The 19,288-nt window shown below is 41.6% G+C and overlaps 1 protein-coding gene across 3 annotated transcripts in view; it reads right to left on the reverse strand.

Annotated features, from left to right (window-relative positions):
- The window catches only part of mib2 (mindbomb E3 ubiquitin protein ligase 2), a 100,360-nt gene that overhangs the window by 63,708 nt on the left and 17,364 nt on the right, over positions 1-19,288 (reverse strand). For all 3 annotated transcript variants that reach the window (XM_037536202.1, XM_037536204.1, XM_037536205.1), the window contains exon 2: positions 1,875-2,279. In XM_037536202.1, coding sequence (XP_037392099.1) covers positions 1,875-2,279 — 405 coding nt within the window. The remainder of the gene's footprint in view (positions 1-1,874; positions 2,280-19,288) is intronic.

The following is a 19,288-nucleotide window of genomic DNA, read 5'->3' on the forward strand; positions in this document are numbered from 1 at the left end:
AAAACCTGCATGATCGGTTCTGTCAAAGGGACCCAAAGCAATTTGTGGTTAATCTATGCTCTTGTTGGGCTCCTAAACGTCTAAACCAAATGTCCCAGAAAGCCTGGACAATTAAATGACAAAGACGATCATCAATAGTGATGCACGGAAAAGTAAATTCTCAGCCAAAAAAGGAAACCAAAATTCAGGACACAGCCTGCCAAAAACCAAAACCGAAAGCTGTCTAAAAGCTGACGTCAAATAAAAATGTTAAGCATAAAATTCAAAACACAACATCGTATAAACTCACTAAAACGATTACAGTAAGTGCCATGGAATCGAAATGTCCTCAACCACAGAGAGAGAACGGTTACTCATCCAATTTTTAATGAAGACGAACGAAGCATCTTAGAATTTTCTGTTCCACCTTCAATGGTGCGGCAGTTACATGGAACATGTACATGCAGTTTTATGTACAAGTAACTGCTGCACTATTTAAGGCAGAACAGAAAATCTGAGTAGGAACTTTTGATGATGTTTGCATCAAAATATCAGCCACCAAAATTTTCCACTAACAACCAATTTTGTCCAAAAATATTCATATCTAGTTATCAGTTGTTTTCCATAACGATAATGTGAACTTGAACCTGAAAATAATCAATATAACATTCTGGTCCTCAATCTAGAATTAGCAGCTAAAATTTAACTTCTGATCCCTGCACCATAAAAAGAACAGCATTAGGCAGCTTGCAAGCCAAAAAAAGTGCTTATAGGCTGAGGTTGAGCAGTAAGTGCTCCCCCTCTGCTTCCCCTACTGACAAAACTTTTTAGTTGTAAAATTACCAAGACTTGAAAGAACAAAATGACTTTTAACAAAGTAGAATATGATAGCATGATGTTATAATTTTGCCAAAAACATGAATTACTTTATTATTGCAGTGTATGTGAGGCTTCTGCACTACGTGTGTGTTTTTTAAACTGTTTTTTTTTCTGGGCGGTCCCAGCAGTAGAAAACACAAGCACAGTGTAATCTTCAAAAGAAGTATGGAATAGTTGAGGCATTTGTTTATATCAACGTGCATGTAAAATATACACATTCACATTTGTACTGGATGGTTATGTGTGCACAAATCATTAGTATCATTGTTATTTTCTACTTTTATTCTTATTATTTGTATTACAGAAGATCCTGGTCATAGTTTTGGTGAGTTAACTGCAAATCAAGCATTTCTTATTAGGTTATTGCACTATTACACTCAAATTTACACACACTATTACCAGACGTGAGTTTGATTGTACAGGCATGCCAAAGATGAATTGATGAATCACAAAATCTGTGTAAAATCTGTGCGCAATCATTTCACGATCAGAAAAATCTTAAGATCAGCCTACGATCCTTTGTTTGGCTTAAACCTACAGGAAGAAGTCATTCAGCTGTTAACAGAGCAAACCAGCAGGACTCTTAGGAGTTCTCCCTGATGAAATTATTGAAAATAAAAATATTCCTATTTTTCTCGACTGTTACTTAACTGTTATAAAGGTGTTGCATATTGAATGTAAAGGCCTAGTAAACTTCTCCTCAAAATGCAGATCTTTTAATGATGTTTTATTTAAACTTATTTCATGTTCTATTTATAATTTCTGTTCTTACAATAATTTATGAAAACTTTCAATACTGAACTTGCTGAACTTGACATTGGACGTCCAATTTCATGAGTCTGTTTCAGTGAAAAACAATTACAAAATCATGGCTTGAAGGTTACGAGTTTGCACTTCTGACGCAAAGTTTTCACTGGTTTTAATAAGCTACACGTAAGAAAAAACTCAAGTGTAAGAAGATTTTATTGTGTGTACTTCAAGGAGGGTTATACTGTCACTGTTCTAGAGGCACTCACCAATCTGTGCGTTGTCATAGAGCAGCAGGTCGTACGCGCCCTGGTAGCCTGTGCGGTAATTTGTGCGCGTGCCGCTGTCCCACTGCACCACCACAGTCTTGTCCGGTGTGGTGGTGCTTCCCTGGCGGCCCACCTCCACCACTGTGCCCACGTGGCCCTCGCCATCATCTTGGTTGCCCCACTTCCAGTCAAAGCCGCGCACCACTCGCATACCCACCTCCATGGCGCCGTGGGCCGGGGGGCTGGCGCTGCCGGCCTCTCCGCTTCGCTTGCGGTGGGACCGCACGAGCGGAGCCGGGTGTGGAGGGGCAGCACCGGCTCCACTGGGGCCGGCCGCACGGGAGCGAGGCGGTGGGAGCGGGAGGGTGCCGAATAGAGGGCTCTCTGGAGACAGGTCAGGGGTGACTAGGGAAAGATGGAGAGAGAACAGACAAACAGTTACAATGCTGAGCTGGAACACTGCAAAGACCCATCAGACAAGAAGTCCATCATGTAGGACTACAGTGATCAGCCAGGCAAAAGCTTTTGGGTCTTATGGCATGTATCGGTGCGGCGAACCCGTGTGGATTCTGCTAGCATCAACACTAGCATTTGTTAGACAGCTAGTAACTGCTAGCTGAAAACTTCTGTTCAGCCACAAAGCATAAATTGGCATTAAGTATTTTCCCTTTCAATTAAGTGGTGCAGCAGTTACACTCTGTTTTGATACAGCAGCTGAATGGCAGCGCTAAAGCTGGGTTTTTATTGATGTCGAACATTTTCAAACCATACACAGGCCTAGTGATTAACCAACAATGTTAATCACTGAAAAAAATGAAAGCCTGTTTAACTAAATTAAATAGCGATCCAAAATGTTCTGCGTTGACATATACAGTGGTGCAAGACTGAATATCAATACACTACAGCGTTTGTTCCCTGGAGCACCCCTGCCGGGTACATTTCAACTAGTCCACTAATGAACAAGCCTTTCCAGAGTCATGGGTGTATTTCAGCAGTAAAATACTAAAATATGCAGGACAGACAACAGTCCAATGCGGAGACTGGGAACCGTCAAATCACTTGTTCCAGAAATTATTTAATGACCCATAAAATGATGTCAGCTCTGTGATGGAGCAAAGTGTAGGCTTAATTAGTTGGTTCACTAAATAATAGTCAAAAATCTGCCCATAAATGTGCTCTTTCCTAGCAACTGTTGTGAACATAACAGAATGGCGGCTATAACCCTTTTCACCATAACGAGAAATTGGAATGCATTCTGTTTTCATGAAAGTATAAAATTTAGAGCGCATTATTAATTAAAATGAGATTTTATTTGCATGAAAGATCACACAGAGGGTCTATCCTTCAACCAAAATTCATTAGGTCGAACACAATTTTCACCAACATTCCCAAGAACACTGTATACACACGACACAGGGAAGAACAAAGGTAGAACATCATGATATGGGGCTGCTTCTCTGCAAATGCCACTGGGTCATTAAAGGAAACACGAACGGAGTGATGTAAGGGACATATCAGAGGATCATTTAATCTCATCAGCCAAGAAACTGAATCTGGGGAGAAGATGAGACATTCAATGACACAAACAACCCAAACATACAACCAATATAACATGCCAGATTTAAAAAAAAGAAAACGTGACAGTGCTTGCACGGCCAAGACAAGCTCCTGACACGAAACTCTGAAAATTAGACTATAATAGACGAGGCCTATAACAGCCTGCGAGGCAGTGATATGCAACAAGTGGTAGGAAGGCCATAACAGACAGTAGAATAATAATATATTACACCATTAACCTAATGAACAGTCCTTGAGTGGTATCTGTAAAGCTAGCTTGTCAGTTTAGCAAGGCAACGTCAGGCTCAGAGCAAGTCCCCACTGTGCTGAACAGTTCATCTGGATTCCGCTCAAGGGCACCTTAAAGTTATCTACTTGGCTTGCTAACTGTCTCCAGCATCACATGACACTCTGAATATGACATTTTGTATTCCCACAGCCACACAGCCTAAATAATACACAAAACTGAAAGCAACTTTGCTTGAACTAATTGAGAAAACAAGAGCGTCATGAGATCTGAAACTAGGCCAGCAAGACTCCTGCAGACAGAAGCAGACGTGATGCTGACAAGCCGACCTTATGACAAATATCAGTCCAGTCCGTTTTCCTTCCAGATCAGCGACCACACTGCTGCACATCCAGTCGAGGAGACTTTCTTTACTGGAAGTAAAATAGTTCTCTGGGTCAGACAGCGCTGACTGACCTAGTAAGCTCATCTTCCATCAGCAAATGCTTCACAAAGCCCATGTCGAAGGTTAGTGACCTGGCCTGAGCACAGATGGAACAGCTGGACAATGTGGCACGCAAACACATTGCCACATATTATATAAATGGATGTACTGAAACAGAGCAGCAACAGGGCCAGGTTATTTTACAGTCTGTGATCCTAAGTGTTTCAACAGACACTATAACTGAAGAGAAGTACACAAGACACTGCAGTCTCAAGACACATGTCTCTCTTGCTCCTCTCTATTCCTTCCCTCTTCAGCTTCTTTGGTTCTTTGAGGCTAAAGACTTCAGCGGCAGAACTGCCCTCGTCGTGGGGAGTTTAAACAGAGCAAACGCTGATTTTATCATCTTGCTACGCCATCGCTGCACTGAGCTGGCTGCCCATATGTGACAGGCCACATCAGCTAACGGCGTGTGTGACCGTATGAAGAACAAAAAGCATGAATCTACTATTATTCAGGGCAGATGGAAAACCGGCACATTCTCTCTAAAAGTCCTCAGTTCTAAACAGCAGGCAGTCCTTTTCTCATCTCGCAGCATCTCATCTCCAACGCACAGACCCTGCAATTACACCATGCCCACACACCCTGTCAAAGATTGTGCGCATGTGTTCATTCATTTAAAGGGAAAACTAAATTTTCTCTGCTTTCCTTGCTTTTTTTAAACAAAACAGTATGTAAACACAAGTCGTGGGTGACCGACTGGTTCACCCTGTAAACTGCTTGAAATTCTTCTTATGGTATGAGCTTTGTCATCCCTGCTACACTATAATGTAACACACATACTGTGCAAAACATGCACAAGTCCCTCATCTAACATGGAAGCTAGTCCAGTGTGTTGTTGAAAGAGCAGACATCAGAATGTAAAGTGTTAAAGGGGGAAAGCAGTGTTAAAAAGCCAGTATACAGCCCTTAGCCTAGCAAAGAGGTGAGTGCACTGCCTATGCCACCACTTGCTCAGCCAGCAGCTTCAGACGATGCCGTGATCTCAAGTCTGGTCCACAGAACAAGCCGAGAGGCTCTATAGCTTCTCATAGCTTCTAAAACCTACAGGGTGATTACCAAACTCCAGAAATGCCTGACGCTTGTAGACGAAAGTTCAAGAATATGAGAAAAAGACTTTAAAACTGGGACCTAAAAGAATATTTAGCACTCTTAGAAAAAGAAAAGCTTATGGTAAATATGGTTCATACTCAAACTGAAGGGACATCCCAGAATATTCTGCCATGATACTTAATGAAACTGTGACATACATTCTTGGCCACACTGCCCACTACTAGTAAACAATTAAAATTTCAACCATTCAATTTCCAGCCCATATGGTCAATTTATGAAAACTAAGCTGCAAAAAGCCAATTCTGAATCTATTATTTTGTAATGCCACAAAAACCAACACTTTCACATACAGCCTATAGCAGTTTAGCCCCGCCCATTCACACAAAAAACACAGAATCAGAACAAATGTCATTTACATAAATCAGTAACAAAAACAGTCTGTTTAATTCTAAGGGATAAAAAGAAACTGGGAAGTTGTCATTTTAAAATGAATGATGACTTTTTTTGGTACCTAAACTCAGACATACACCACAAGCAGACTTAACCTTGCCTTGGTACGTCATACGCTGTTATGAGTTGTTATAGCGGATTTTGTTCAGTAATACAGCAATGTCATGCTATCTTTACTGGCTATCGTCTATGGATATTACAAAAGCCTGTAATGCAAAGTTGTGCTAAGTGTACTCCTCTTAGCCATAATGACAAACTTTATGACATCTGTCATGACAATTATCACCTATGGTAACATGACAGTTACATTACTGAACAAACTCTGACACGACAGCACATGACTGCATTATCCAACATGTGTTTATGCAGCAGGTTTCATGTAAAATATTTTATCATTAAACAAGGAGAAAAATGTCAGTTGCTTGATGCTAGATGTGATGTTTGGCTATATAAAAAAGTTGCCACACACAGGTTACCTTAGCAGGTAACTTAACCAGGTAATAATAATTAAAAAAAAAAACACTAAAATGAACAAACATACTTACAACTAAGATTAATTATGAGCTATAAATATTATTGCCTTTGAGGACAGTACTGAGAAAAAGTACTTTTTCAGAAACACCAACGAGTATTCTAAAACACTAACGGAGTATTCTAAAACACCAACGGAGTATTCTAAAACACCAACGGAGTATTCTAAAACACCAACGGAGTATTCTAAAACACCAACGAGTATTCTAAAACACCAACGAGTATTCCAAAACACCAACGAGTATTCCAAAACACCAACGAGTATTCCAAAACACCAACGGAGTATTCTAAAAGCACCAACGAGTATTCTAAAAGCACCAACGAGTATTCTAAAAGCACCAACGAGTATTCTAAAACACCAACGGAGTATTCTAAAAACACCAACGGGGGATTCTAAAACACCAACGAGTATTCTAAAACACCAACGAGTATTCTAAAAACACCAACGGAGTATTCTAATACACCAACGAGTATTCTAAAAACACCAACGGAGTATTCTAAAACACCAACGGAGTATTCTAAAAGCACCAACGAGTATTCTAAAAGCACCAACGAGTATTCTAAAAACATCAGCGAGTATTCTAAAGCACCAACGAGTATTCTAAAACACCAACAGAGTATTCTAAAAACACCAACGAGTATTCTAAAAACACCAACGAGTATTCTAAAAGCACCAACGAGTATTCTAAAAACATCAGCGAGTATTCTAAAGCACCAACGAGTATTCTAAAACACCAACAGAGTATTCTAAAAACATCAGCGAGTATTCTAAAGCACCAACGAGTATTCTAAAACACCAACAGAGTATTCTAAAAACACCAACGAGTACTCTAAAAACACCAACGAGTATTCTAAAAACACCAACGAGTATTCTAAAAGCACCAACGAGTATTCTAAAAACATCAGCGAGTATTCTAAAAACACCAGCGAGTATTCTAAAAACACCAACGAGTACTCTAAAAACACCAACGAGTATTCTAAAAACACCAACGAGTATTCTAAAAGCACCAACGAGTATTCTAAAAACATCAGCGAGTATTCTAAAAACACCAGCGAGTATTCTAAAAACACCAACGAGTACTCTAAAAACACCAACGAGTATTCTAAAAACACCAACGAGTATTCTAAAAACACCAGCGAGTATTCTAAAAACACCAACGAGTACTCTAAAAACACCAACGAGTATTCTAAAAACACCAACGAGTATTCTAAAAGCACCAACGAGTATTCTAACAACACCAACGAGTATTCTAAAAGCACCAACGAGTATTCTAACAACATCAGCGAGTATTCTAAAAACACCAGCGAGTATTCTAAAAACACCAACGAGTACTCTAAAAACACCAACGAGTATTCTAAAAACACCAACGAGTATTCTAAAAGCACCAACGAGTATTCTAAAAACACCAGCGAGTATTCTAAAAGCACCAACGAGTATTCTAAAAGCACCAACGAGTATTCTAACAACACCAACGAGTATTCTAATTGTAAAATGCTGCTCAGGCGAACCCTACTACTAGGCTAATAAGCCAGCTTCTGTTACATTAGTCACTGGATTAGTCTACATTTGTTTTCGTGTTAAATTCATGAATTGGTCCAGCTCCAAAAGCATATGGGGGATTTACCCAGCAAGGGCAAATGGGACTGGCAGCGTTTCCACTGGGAGTGCGCAGAATTAAGGCTTAGTCTGTTTTTCCTGGATTAATAACTGCAGGAAGCCGTTTGACATTCAGCTCAAAGGCGCATGATACAGTCAGAGTGCAAATCCTCTTGCACCCGGCGATCCCAACTCTAAAATACACCAAAAATAAAGAGTCCTTCAGCTGTGCATATGCCTACAGCAGCCATTCATAAATCTCTGCTGCCCTGAAACGTCTTCACATAAATGCTTTGGTGCTCTGACAGCAATAAATAACTTCATCAGGCGACAGCCCAAACCTTAATCCTTAACCTAACCGCAAAAAAAGCTTTTTTTAAGTTGTCAAATAGAAATCTGCAGAGAAGCTTGACAAGCCAGCAGCGAAACACTGATTCACAAATTCAATTGATGCATCACCCTGAAGTCCTGCCAACTCACCTGAATCATTTTCAGTGAATCACTCGTTTTAGAACTGATCATAAAAAACATGCTATATTTCAGACATGGTTACATCATCGTTTTATTAAGTATTTAATGGCCTGTGTGGCTTTTGCTGTCTTCTGCACTTTACACAATCGCTCTGCGCACTCTCTTTAATTTATGAATGGGTGTCTCTTTGATTGTATACACAAACAGATGTCTGTGTGACATTGTGTATTCATCAGGGGCGAACTGTGACTATAAGAGCTCACCTTTCAATTCGAGACACAAATGTCAAACAAGAAATGAGGGGGAAAAACCCACCTCTGTGATAATGATCATTTTTGACCTAATGCAATTTTAGCAGCTGGCCAGTGCAACTCCAACTGCGATTTGCATGAACACCTTTATTTGGCCGTGCTATAAGCAGACGTTTTACCTTGCAGCAGTTTCACAGTGACTCAGCAGAAAGACCTGGTATGAAGCTCCCGCCACTGTTTTCCGTTTCTAACAAACCAGCGGTTAGGCCATATTCACATTCAATGACATATCTGGGACTAGAAGGCTTAGAGTGACCGTTTTTTTCTTACCAGATTGGTCCCGTTTGTTGGAAATCTAAAGCTCCCGAAGGCCTAGAAGGCCCTGAAGGTTCCTCTCTGGTATGCATGTATGGCATGGATGTCTCTGTGACTGGGTGTATAGCAGTCTGTGATTGCCCAAGTGTAAGATCTCAACTATAAAATAAATGAATGGTCCTAAAATCTGATCTGTTAATGGACTGTAATGCTGCTTGAATGGACTTCTGAGAGTACATCAACAAAGAACCTAGTTTTGTTTAAACTAAGGGGCTGACAAATTATGTTCTAAAACAGAAGCATGCTAAACAGAATAAACTGCTTCCCCGTGATAATTCAGTGTTAGGCCTTGAAGTAAATCATTTACTGAATGATTCACTCTAAACCTGCAACATAAAAAGTAAAGAATATGATATTTGATTGTTTTATAGGCTTCAAATGTTTAGTTATGTCTTCAACAGATTTGTTCTTATTTTATCTCTGATATCTGATCCAGCATTTCTGCTGACACCAGCAATGATAGTGATACTGGCACTGGATCAGTGTCATCTCTATTTAAGGAACATGCAATTTGTCAGAACAGTCAACTGGATTTATCTGTTTAGTGCAGCTTTAAAATTAGAATTCATAACTAGTCCTGGTTCGAATGTAGGGGGTGTACTTTTAATTCAGATACATTCATTTCACTAATTGCTGTGGTCAAAACTGCTATTTAGCTTAATATTCAATTAACACACATTCTGCAATCGTGTTTTATTAACTGGGACCAAAAGCAAATACACCCATCCCTGGATGAAGAAAGTTCTACAGTACATTACAACACCAATGTTAAAATTACAATCTGAAAAAAGAAAAGTAAAGCTACCTCTAGATTTTCAAAGCCAATCTTTCAGCAAAGGCACTGAAAATGCCAATGCTGGATTTGACGCACAGAGATGCTCAGATGGTGCACTGCTGTAGAACTACACTTGGATTTGGGGCAGGTCACTCACAGTCAAGCACACAGAGTAATTCAGCAGAGCTGTAGGATCGAATAGACTTCGAGTAGACTCTCTGCCAAAGGCTTCAGGCATTTTAGGACAGTTTTGCATCTCATGAGCATTGACACACACACACACACACACACACACACACACACACACACACACACACACACACACATACACACACACACACAGCAAATAACAACACAGCTGCAGACAGCTACTCAATGATCAATCACATCATAGTGCCCACTGATAAAGGTTAACTGTAAGGTTATACTAACCATTGTGTCCTTTTTGAAAGGTCATTCATTTTGGCCAAATTTTACTGAAGCTAGGTGTCATAAAACTCAACGGCCAAAGTACAGCTCCTGCCTAGGGCCCAAAACACTCACTGCCTAGTCTAGAACACCTAAAGGCTGATTCTAATTTGATGGTAAACGACTGTCACAAATGCCGCCATGAGCAGACCCCGACACAGCTAACTCACGTGGACTACATCAATTCTAGAAAAAAAAAAAGTCTGACCCTCATTTTCACTGTTAAAGTGACATTTACTGAAACACAAATGTGCCATATAACATTTACGGCCGTTGACATTTGCGTGTGTTTAAAACACTTCAAGCCAGAAGATGTGAAGAAGGTTTTAAAGGCTTTGAACAGCATCGGATTCAAACTGGCGCTATTTCTGTGGACACTCGGCAGAAACAAAAAACCTAAGCTGAGGCAGGCTTGTCTCTAATAACTGAGCCAAATAATATTACAAAATGTTTGTCTCAGCTCAGCAGAGTTAAGTTAAATATTCTGAGGTAAACTTGTTTTTTATTCATATGCTGAGCTCACAGATTCCAGTGCGCGCTTCTTTCTTGTGCTGCAGCTGCAGTCGCACTCGTCTCTCTTCTATTGCTTCCACGCAAACTTAAAAATTATATGGTTTTTGGTCGATTAAGAAACAACAAAATATGAGGACATGCCACTCTACCACATTGAACTGCAATTACGCTGGGGCTAGCTCTTTTTTCTTGGATGGTAAGGATGCCTTTTCTGCTGTGAGTTTGAAGGAGGCGTGTTAGTGAACGGTGGTGGAATGAGTTTGATGGGGTCGTGAGCGAGTTTGAAGGAGGTGTGATAGTGAACGGTGGTGGAATGAGTTTGATGGGGTCGTGAGCGAGTTTGAAGGAGGTGTGATAGTGAACGGTGGTGGAATGAGTTTGATGGGGTCGTGAGCGAGTTTGAAGGAGGTGTGATAGTGAACGGTGGTGGAATGAGTTTGATGGGGTCGTGAGTGAGTTTGAAGGAGGTGTGATAGTGAACGGTGGTGGAATGAGTTTGATGGGGTCGTGAGCGAGTTTGAAGGAGGTGTGATAGTGAACGGTGGTGGAATGAGTTTGATGGGGTCGTGAGCGAGTTTGAAGGAGGTGTGATAGTGAACGGTGGTGGAGAGAGTTTGATGGGGTCGTGAGTGAGTTTGAAGGAGGCGTATTAGTGAACGGTGGTGGAGAGAGTTTGATGGGGTCGTGAGCGAGTTTGAAGGAGGTGTGATAGTGAACGGTGGTGGAGAGAGTTTGATGGGGTCGTGAGTGAGTTTGAAGGAGGCGTATTAGTGAACGGTGGTGGAATGAGTTTGATGGGGTCGTGAGCGAGTTTGAAGGAGGTGTGATAGTGAACGGTGGTGGAGAGAGTTTGATGGGGTCGTGAGTGAGTTTGAAGGAGGCGTATTAGTGAACGGTGGTGGAATGAGTTTGATGGGGTCGTGAGCGAGTTTGAAGGAGGTGTGATAGTGAACGGTGGTGGAATGAGTTTGATGGGGTCGTGAGTGAGTTTGAAGGAGGCGTATTAGTGAACGGTGGTGGAATGAGTTTGATGGGGTCGTGAGCGAGTTTGAAGGAGGTGTGATAGTGAACGGTGGTGGAATGAGTTTGATGGGGTCGTGAGTGAGTTTGAAGGAGGTGTGATAGTGAACGGTGGTGGAATGAGTTTGATGGGGTCGTGAGCGAGTTTGAAGGAGGTGTGATAGTGAACGGTGGTGGAATGAGTTTGATGGGGTCGTGAGCGAGTTTGAAGGAGGTGTGATAGTGAACGGTGGTGGAGAGAGTTTGATGGGGTCGTGAGTGAGTTTGAAGGAGGCGTATTAGTGAACGGTGGTGGAGAGAGTTTGATGGGGTCGTGAGCGAGTTTGAAGGAGGTGTGATAGTGAACGGTGGTGGAGAGAGTTTGATGGGGTCGTGAGTGAGTTTGAAGGAGGCGTATTAGTGAACGGTGGTGGAATGAGTTTGATGGGGTCGTGAGCGAGTTTGAAGGAGGTGTGATAGTGAACGGTGGTGGAGAGAGTTTGATGGGGTCGTGAGTGAGTTTGAAGGAGGCGTATTAGTGAACGGTGGTGGAATGAGTTTGATGGGGTCGTGAGCGAGTTTGAAGGAGGTGTGATAGTGAACGGTGGTGGAGAGAGTTTGATGGGGTCGTGAGTGAGTTTGAAGGAGGCGTATTAGTGAACGGTGGTGGAATGAGTTTGATGGGGTCGTGAGCGAGTTTGAAGGAGGCGTGATAGTGAACGGCGGTGGAGAGAGTTTGATGGGACCGTGAGCGAGTTTGAAGGAGGTGTGATAGTGAACTGTGGTGGAGAGAGTTTGATGGGGTCGTGAGTGAGTTTGAAGGAGGTGTGATAGTGAACGGTGGTGGAGAGAGTTTGATGGGACCGTGAGCGAGTTTGAAGGAGGTGTGATAGTGAACGGCGGTGGAGAGAGTTTGATGGGGTCGTGAGCGAGTTTGAAGGAGGTGTGATAGTGAACTGTGGTGGAGAGAGTTTGAAGGAGCTGAGTGACTGATAGAGACTGAATGAATAGAAGAGTTAGGTATCTGCAGTGGTTCTTGGGACCTGAGTCTTCCCTCTGTTTAAACCAATCCCAAAAAGGTCACCTGTAAGCTCTTTCCTCAGTATCTTCTCTGAAATGCCTTTGATGCCAAAAAACACATTTTTTCAAACCTGTGGCCTGAGACAGCACCAGCTGACCTTAAAACAGCAAAACATGACTGTGCGACTTTAACTAGATGGTAAACAGAATGCCTTCTGGAAGAGACAAATATTTCAAATACAGCGCAATAAGATGAATACCAGTTATTGTGTAAAATAGTACATAGTATGACATTAAATCTGTTTTCTGATGCTTTCATGACAATCTTATGTGCAGCACTTAAAATCTGTAAAATAAACGGTCATAAAAATCACAAGCAGCCCAGTCAATAATGCCAGCCATAGTGCTTAATGTAGAAACCTTTAGCCAACAATGTACGAGATGTGGCCGAGGCAGACATGCTCCACTCGAAAACATTTAAACGGAGACAAGAATAGGAAAAAAAATAAGTGATTACAACCTAAAATTGAGAAAACAAAAAGGGCGATAAGTTGAAAAAAATAGTCAAGTAAATGTAGCAGAGGTTGGTATGACCAAAACAAAATATCTGACAGTCATTTATTATTATTTCTCATTGAATTAAAACAAAAATAGTTATATTACTTAAATAATTTAGAAAATAGTTTGTAGACAGCAAGCCATGCAATGCTAAAGCTAGGCTAAAGCTTCCCCTTAAATGCCATGCATGCACATGACTGAAAGGCAAGTAGAATGCTTCTTTGTCCTAAATGGTTCAAAATATCCAAAAATAAATTATTTATCCCCGTCTAGGCACCTTTCTGTCCAGAGGGAGGGCTGGGAGAAAAGCACACAGCACTTCACAACGAGCCGTACAGCTGATAGTAACAGTAACATGCATGATAGTAACAGAACATGTCTGTCAGGAGCGTGTGAACCACTTGCGTGTGAGCAACTTGCATAGAGAACCAACTATTACTGTGACCCCATAAGTTCAGGTGTTCTCGTGCCAAGTTCACACAAGTTCTCATGTTCTTGTGCCAAATCCTCCCCTGAGCAGAAGAGAAAGTAACTAGAAAGCACCACCGTATTATGTTTTATGGATAAAGGCAGGAGAGCGTTGAGGTTGCTGCACAGTGATAGAGAGGCAATCGTTTAAAGAGAAGCTTTATTATGAGACTTGGTGTCAAGGTTAAAGAACTGTGCCTTCTACACAGACACACACACACACATACACACACACACACACACACACACACATTTCTTTGAACGTTTACAAATGGTTTTGTACTCTAACCTCACTGGTGAGAAATCTTTCAGTATTTTCTTGTCAGGTAACGCTCAGTGTTCTAAACCTTTTCACACAGTACCAGGGTTAGGTATTATACTGGTAATAAGGTACACCTCGGTATTTAAGATAGCATCAAAATTACAATGTCAAATTTCTACTGCATGTCTGAATGGCCATAAAAACACATTACCACCCATTTATATTTTAGAGCAGCTTACTGACTGGTGGTGTGCTCAATGATAGGTGGCACTGAGAGAAAGAGGGGAAAAATAAAATACTCAGCACTGGCTAAGCACTGCAGACACCAGGCAGAACACATTCATTTTCAGCTTTCACCCTACCACTACCCTCCCATCTTCTAAATGGGTATGATGAAGCCTGTGGAATGAAGCCTGAGTGAGATCCCATTCTTAATCCACAGCGTTTAATATGATGTCGGCCCACCCATTGCAGCTATAACAGATTCAACTCTTCTGGGAAGGCTTTCCACAAGGTTTAGGAATGTGTTTATGGGAATTTTTGACCGTTCTTCCAGAAGCGCATTTGTGAGGTCAGACACCGATGTTGGACGAGAAGGCCTGGCTCGCAGTCTCCGCTCTAATTCATCCCAAAGGTGTTCTGTCGGGTTGAGGTCAGGACTCTGTGCAGGCCAGTTGAGTTCTTCCACACCAAACTGGCTCATCCACATCTTTATGGACCTGCTTTGTGCACTGGTGTGCAGCCATGTTGGAACAGGAAGGGGCCATCCCCAAACTGTTCCCACAAAGTTGGGAGCATGAAATTGTCCAAAAGCTCTTGGTGCTGAAGCTTTAAGAGTTCCTTTCACTGGAACTAAGGGGCCGAGCCCAACTCCTGAAAAACAACCCCACACCATGATCCCCCCCTCCACCAAACTTTACACTTGACGCAATGCAGTCAGACAAGTACCGTTCTCCTGGGAACCACCAAACCCAGATTCGTCCATCGGACTCCCAGACGAAGAAGCGTGATTCATTATTCCAGAGAACACGTCTCCACTGCTCTACAGTCCAGTGACGGCGCTTTACACCACTGCACTCCACGCATTGCGCTTGGTGATGCAGCTGCTCGGCCATGGAAACCCATTCCATGAAGCTCTCTACGCTGTTCTTGAGCTGATCTGAAGGCCACATGAAGTTTGGAGGTCTGTAGTGATTGACTCTGCAGAAAGTTGGTGACCTCTGTGCACTATGCCCCTCAGCATCCGCTGACCCTGCTCTGTCATTTTACGTGGCCGACCACTTCGTGGCTGAGTTACTGTCGTTCCCAGTCACTTCTACTTTGTTATAATCCCACTGACAGTTGGCTGTGGAATATTTAGTAGTGAGGAAATTTCACGACTGGACTGCAAAGGTGGCGTCCGATCACGGTACCACGCTGGAATTCACTGAGCTCCTGAGAGCGTTCACTAATGTCTGTAGAAGCAGTCTGCAGGCCTAGGGGCTCGGCTTTATACACCTGTGGCCATGGAAGTGACTGGAACACCTGAATTCAATGATTTGGATGGGGGAGTGAAAACGTTTGGCAATATAGTGTGTAAGAACAATGTGTTTGTCAAGTGCATGTGAGCTATAGTGAAAGATGGTTATGCTTTACACAACCACAACTGCACAGAGAACAAACTTTCAACCTACAAGCAAACTTGCTTGTTCCAAATCCTCCCATATGCACAGAAGAGTAAGCACCTTAAAAGCACCACTGTATTATATTTTATGGACGACAGGGGAAGTGCGGCGGTTGCTACATGGAGATACGAGAGAGGCATTCAGTCAAGGAGAAGCAGTTAAGGGCGTCAACGTTAAAGAACTGTAGCTTCCACACAGATGCGCACACACACAAACATTTCTTTGAATACTGACAAGTGGTTTTACACTCTGTAACCTCACTGGAGGTTGTCAGGAAAGGCCCAGGGCTGCTCTATATCAAGATTTTCACAACATAGTAATGATTCAAGCATAAGGAGAAAACACTACTGCAAAAATATTCTGCAGTCTAATTCTTCAGATATAGACCACATTCTGTACAATCTAGCTACATCTCATGCCTACAATAACGGTGTTATTTATGAAAATACTGCTTATTTCAGCATTTTTAAAAAGAAAGTGTTCATTAAGATGGTAGCAGAAAATGTGCTAAACAGATTATTTTATCTGAGTTGCTTGTATTAATGGGCTGCGTTGCTCCCTGTTCACCTCCTTTATCAACATTACATATTAAAAACTCAGAGGACATATGCAGGTTCACGGATCTTCTCGCAAAGCAAATAAAACAACTAGCCCTGGATGCTTTCACTGTAAAGAAAGAAATAATGCACCACTTCACACGAAGCTACACTGAATGACTGTTTACATCTCAAGACTGAATAACAGACAGCTGCTTTAAAGAAATAAAGCATCAGAGAACATTTCAATTTGAATCTGACTGATTGCCAGATGGAGCAGCGTGATTCGTTACTCTAGAGAGCACTTGACACCACTGAATTCAACGCTTTGCATTGCGCTTAGTGATGTAAGGCTTGGGTGCCCATTTCCATGAAGCTCTCTACGCTGTCCTTGAGCTAATCTGATGGCCACATGAAGTCTGGATATGCCACCATCGACGGTACATAATATCATCAAAAGAATCAGAGAATCTAGAGAAATCTCTATGCAACGGACAAGGCCTAAGGTCAATATTGGACGCTTGTGATCTTTGGGCCTTCAGGAGGCACTGCATTGAAAACAGGCATGATTCTGTACTTGACATCACTGCATGGGCTTAGATACACTTCCAGAAATCACTGTCTGTGAATACAGTTTGCCATGCAATCCACAAATGCAAATTAAAGCTGGATCATGCAAAGAAGAACCCATGTGTCAACACAATCCAGAAACGCCTGGATGCTTCTCTGGGCCAAAGCTCATTTAAAATGGACTGAGGCAAAATAGAAAACTGTTCTGTGGTCAGATGTATCAAAATTTTTAATTCTTTTTGGAAACCTGAGGACTCGAGGAGAGTGACCATCCGGCTTGTTATTAGTGCACAGTGCATCTGTGATGGTTTGGGGTTGCATTAGTGCCTATGGAGTGGGCAGCTTACACATCTAGAAAGACACTATCAATGCTGAAGAGTGATCCAGACAACGTCTCTTTCAGGGAAGGCCTGGCATATTTCAGCAGGACAATGCTAAACCACATACTGCATCCATCACAACAGCACAGCTTCACAAAAGAAGAGTCCACCTGCCTGCAGTCCAGACCTTTCACCAATAGAAAACATTTGGCACCATGAAATGAAAAAGACATCAGACAAGAGTGGGACAAAATTCCTCTCACAAAACTCCAGCATTTTGGTCTCCTCACTTCCTAGATTTTTGCAGACTTTTGTTAAAAGAAGAGGGGATGCTACACAATGGTAGACATGACCCTGTCCCAACTTTGAGAGCCATCAAGTTGTAAATGAGAATGTTTTTGATAAAATCCTAAAATGTCTCACTTTCAACACCTGATATGTGTTCCATGTTCTCCTGTGAATAAAATATGCGCCTATGAGGTTTACAAATCATTGCATTCTGTTTTTATTTACATTTTCCACAGCGTGCAAACTTTGTCGTAACTGGGGTGGTAAATTAATTTATACATAAATAAATAAACAACCTCACTGAATTGTACACAAGAAAAAAAAACACCACCACATCGGTCTACAAGAACAAAGTAAACCTCACACACACACACACACACACACACACACACACACACACACACACACACACACAGGCCGAGGCTGATAAGAAGCTGATGGTGGCTCTGCACTGGCCCATGAGAAGAAGAACAGGAGTGTGTGCTTATCAGAAGAGAGAAATACACTTCAAGGCCAGTTGAGCCTGAACCCACAACCAGTGCATGAGAATCGGCAACAGATGTCACCTGCCAAAATAAAAAAAACATGGTTCCACTGCGCTGATCACCACCACATCTGACAGAAATGTTTAACCAAAGCTTTATCATACCAATGTGGATGAAGGATGTTAATGATTGTAAGAGTAAATTCAGATATTGTAAATAAATTCTGAAGAGTAAATTGCACGACATCTCAAATTAAAATGTATGCAGATAAGCTAAGCAGCAGTATGCCTGCACTGTGTGTGTAATAAAAAAGGAGTTCATTAGGCAACAGAGCTGCTCGATTACCCTCCTTCAGTAAAATGTTCCATCCATTCTTCATGCGTCTTTTCACCAAATGAATTCCAAAGCTAAGAAAGCCTCCTCTCTTTTCTGTCCCTATTCTGAACGGTAAGCTTGTTTTTTTAAACTGGTAAGTGGTGCTATGTTTAGGTTGATCCCGAGGCGTTTAGCTATTAGGCTGGTGCTGAAATGCCAACTTGTTTACTCCAAGCAATGATGGCATACAACTGTACTCTTACAGCACTGTACAACCACAGCCGGCACTGCAGAGCTGTGCTGAGATGCTATATGGTTACAGAACACAGTTCACCAGACAAGACATAACAATGTTATTAGCAATCACGAAAGTCTCTGTTTAAGACTGACATCAGAGCGAATAACACTGTGCTGTAATTCTTAATTTAGACACTGTATTCATGAGGGAATGTCAAGCAGACTTTAAAACAATGGCAAAAGACATTTCCCTTCAGATTCGGGGGAAAAGAAAACCGGGTTTAGAAGCTGTTTTTCATGTCATAAGAAACTAGAGAGAAACTACAGTTTTTGAGCACCTAAGAACACCATTTAAAACCCTTTTTGTTGGTAATAGGCATGTTTTGCTTGTAAAAACACTTTATTATTCAAATGCATGGAAAAAAAATACATTACGTAAATCACTGTTGCCTGAACAAAACCTTGTATCTTCAAAACAGCAACTTTACAGGAGAAGGAAAAAACATACTTTACTTTTAAGTCAATGGAACCAGAATTTTTTTCCAAATAATTTTGGGCCATCTCTTCTTTACACAGAATGTAAAAGGCCAACAGGCATTTTAAAATGATGTCAAAAACAAAAAAAAATGACAAAAATGGAAATTTTGTTCCAAGAGCAGTGAAATACAGTTTTAAAAAAGTAGCTGATGTATTATGAGCTAGAAGATCAAAGCTGGGCGTGGGCTGTTTTACATACAGCATTGAGATTGGTTTGTTTTCTAATGAGTGATTTATTTGTTTATCTTTGTGTAGTAGATTTGTACATTTTGAGCACCTGCAGGCCCTTTCTCTCCTGCACTCTCTGGCGAACATGCCCAGTAGTTGTATTTGTGCATTCAGAATAGCGCTGGAGTTTAAGAGAAGCTAGGAATTAAGCTCAG

Source organism: Pygocentrus nattereri, chromosome 29 (assembly GCF_015220715.1).
Source record: "Pygocentrus nattereri isolate fPygNat1 chromosome 29, fPygNat1.pri, whole genome shotgun sequence".
Lineage (NCBI taxonomy): Eukaryota > Metazoa > Chordata > Actinopteri > Characiformes > Serrasalmidae > Pygocentrus > Pygocentrus nattereri.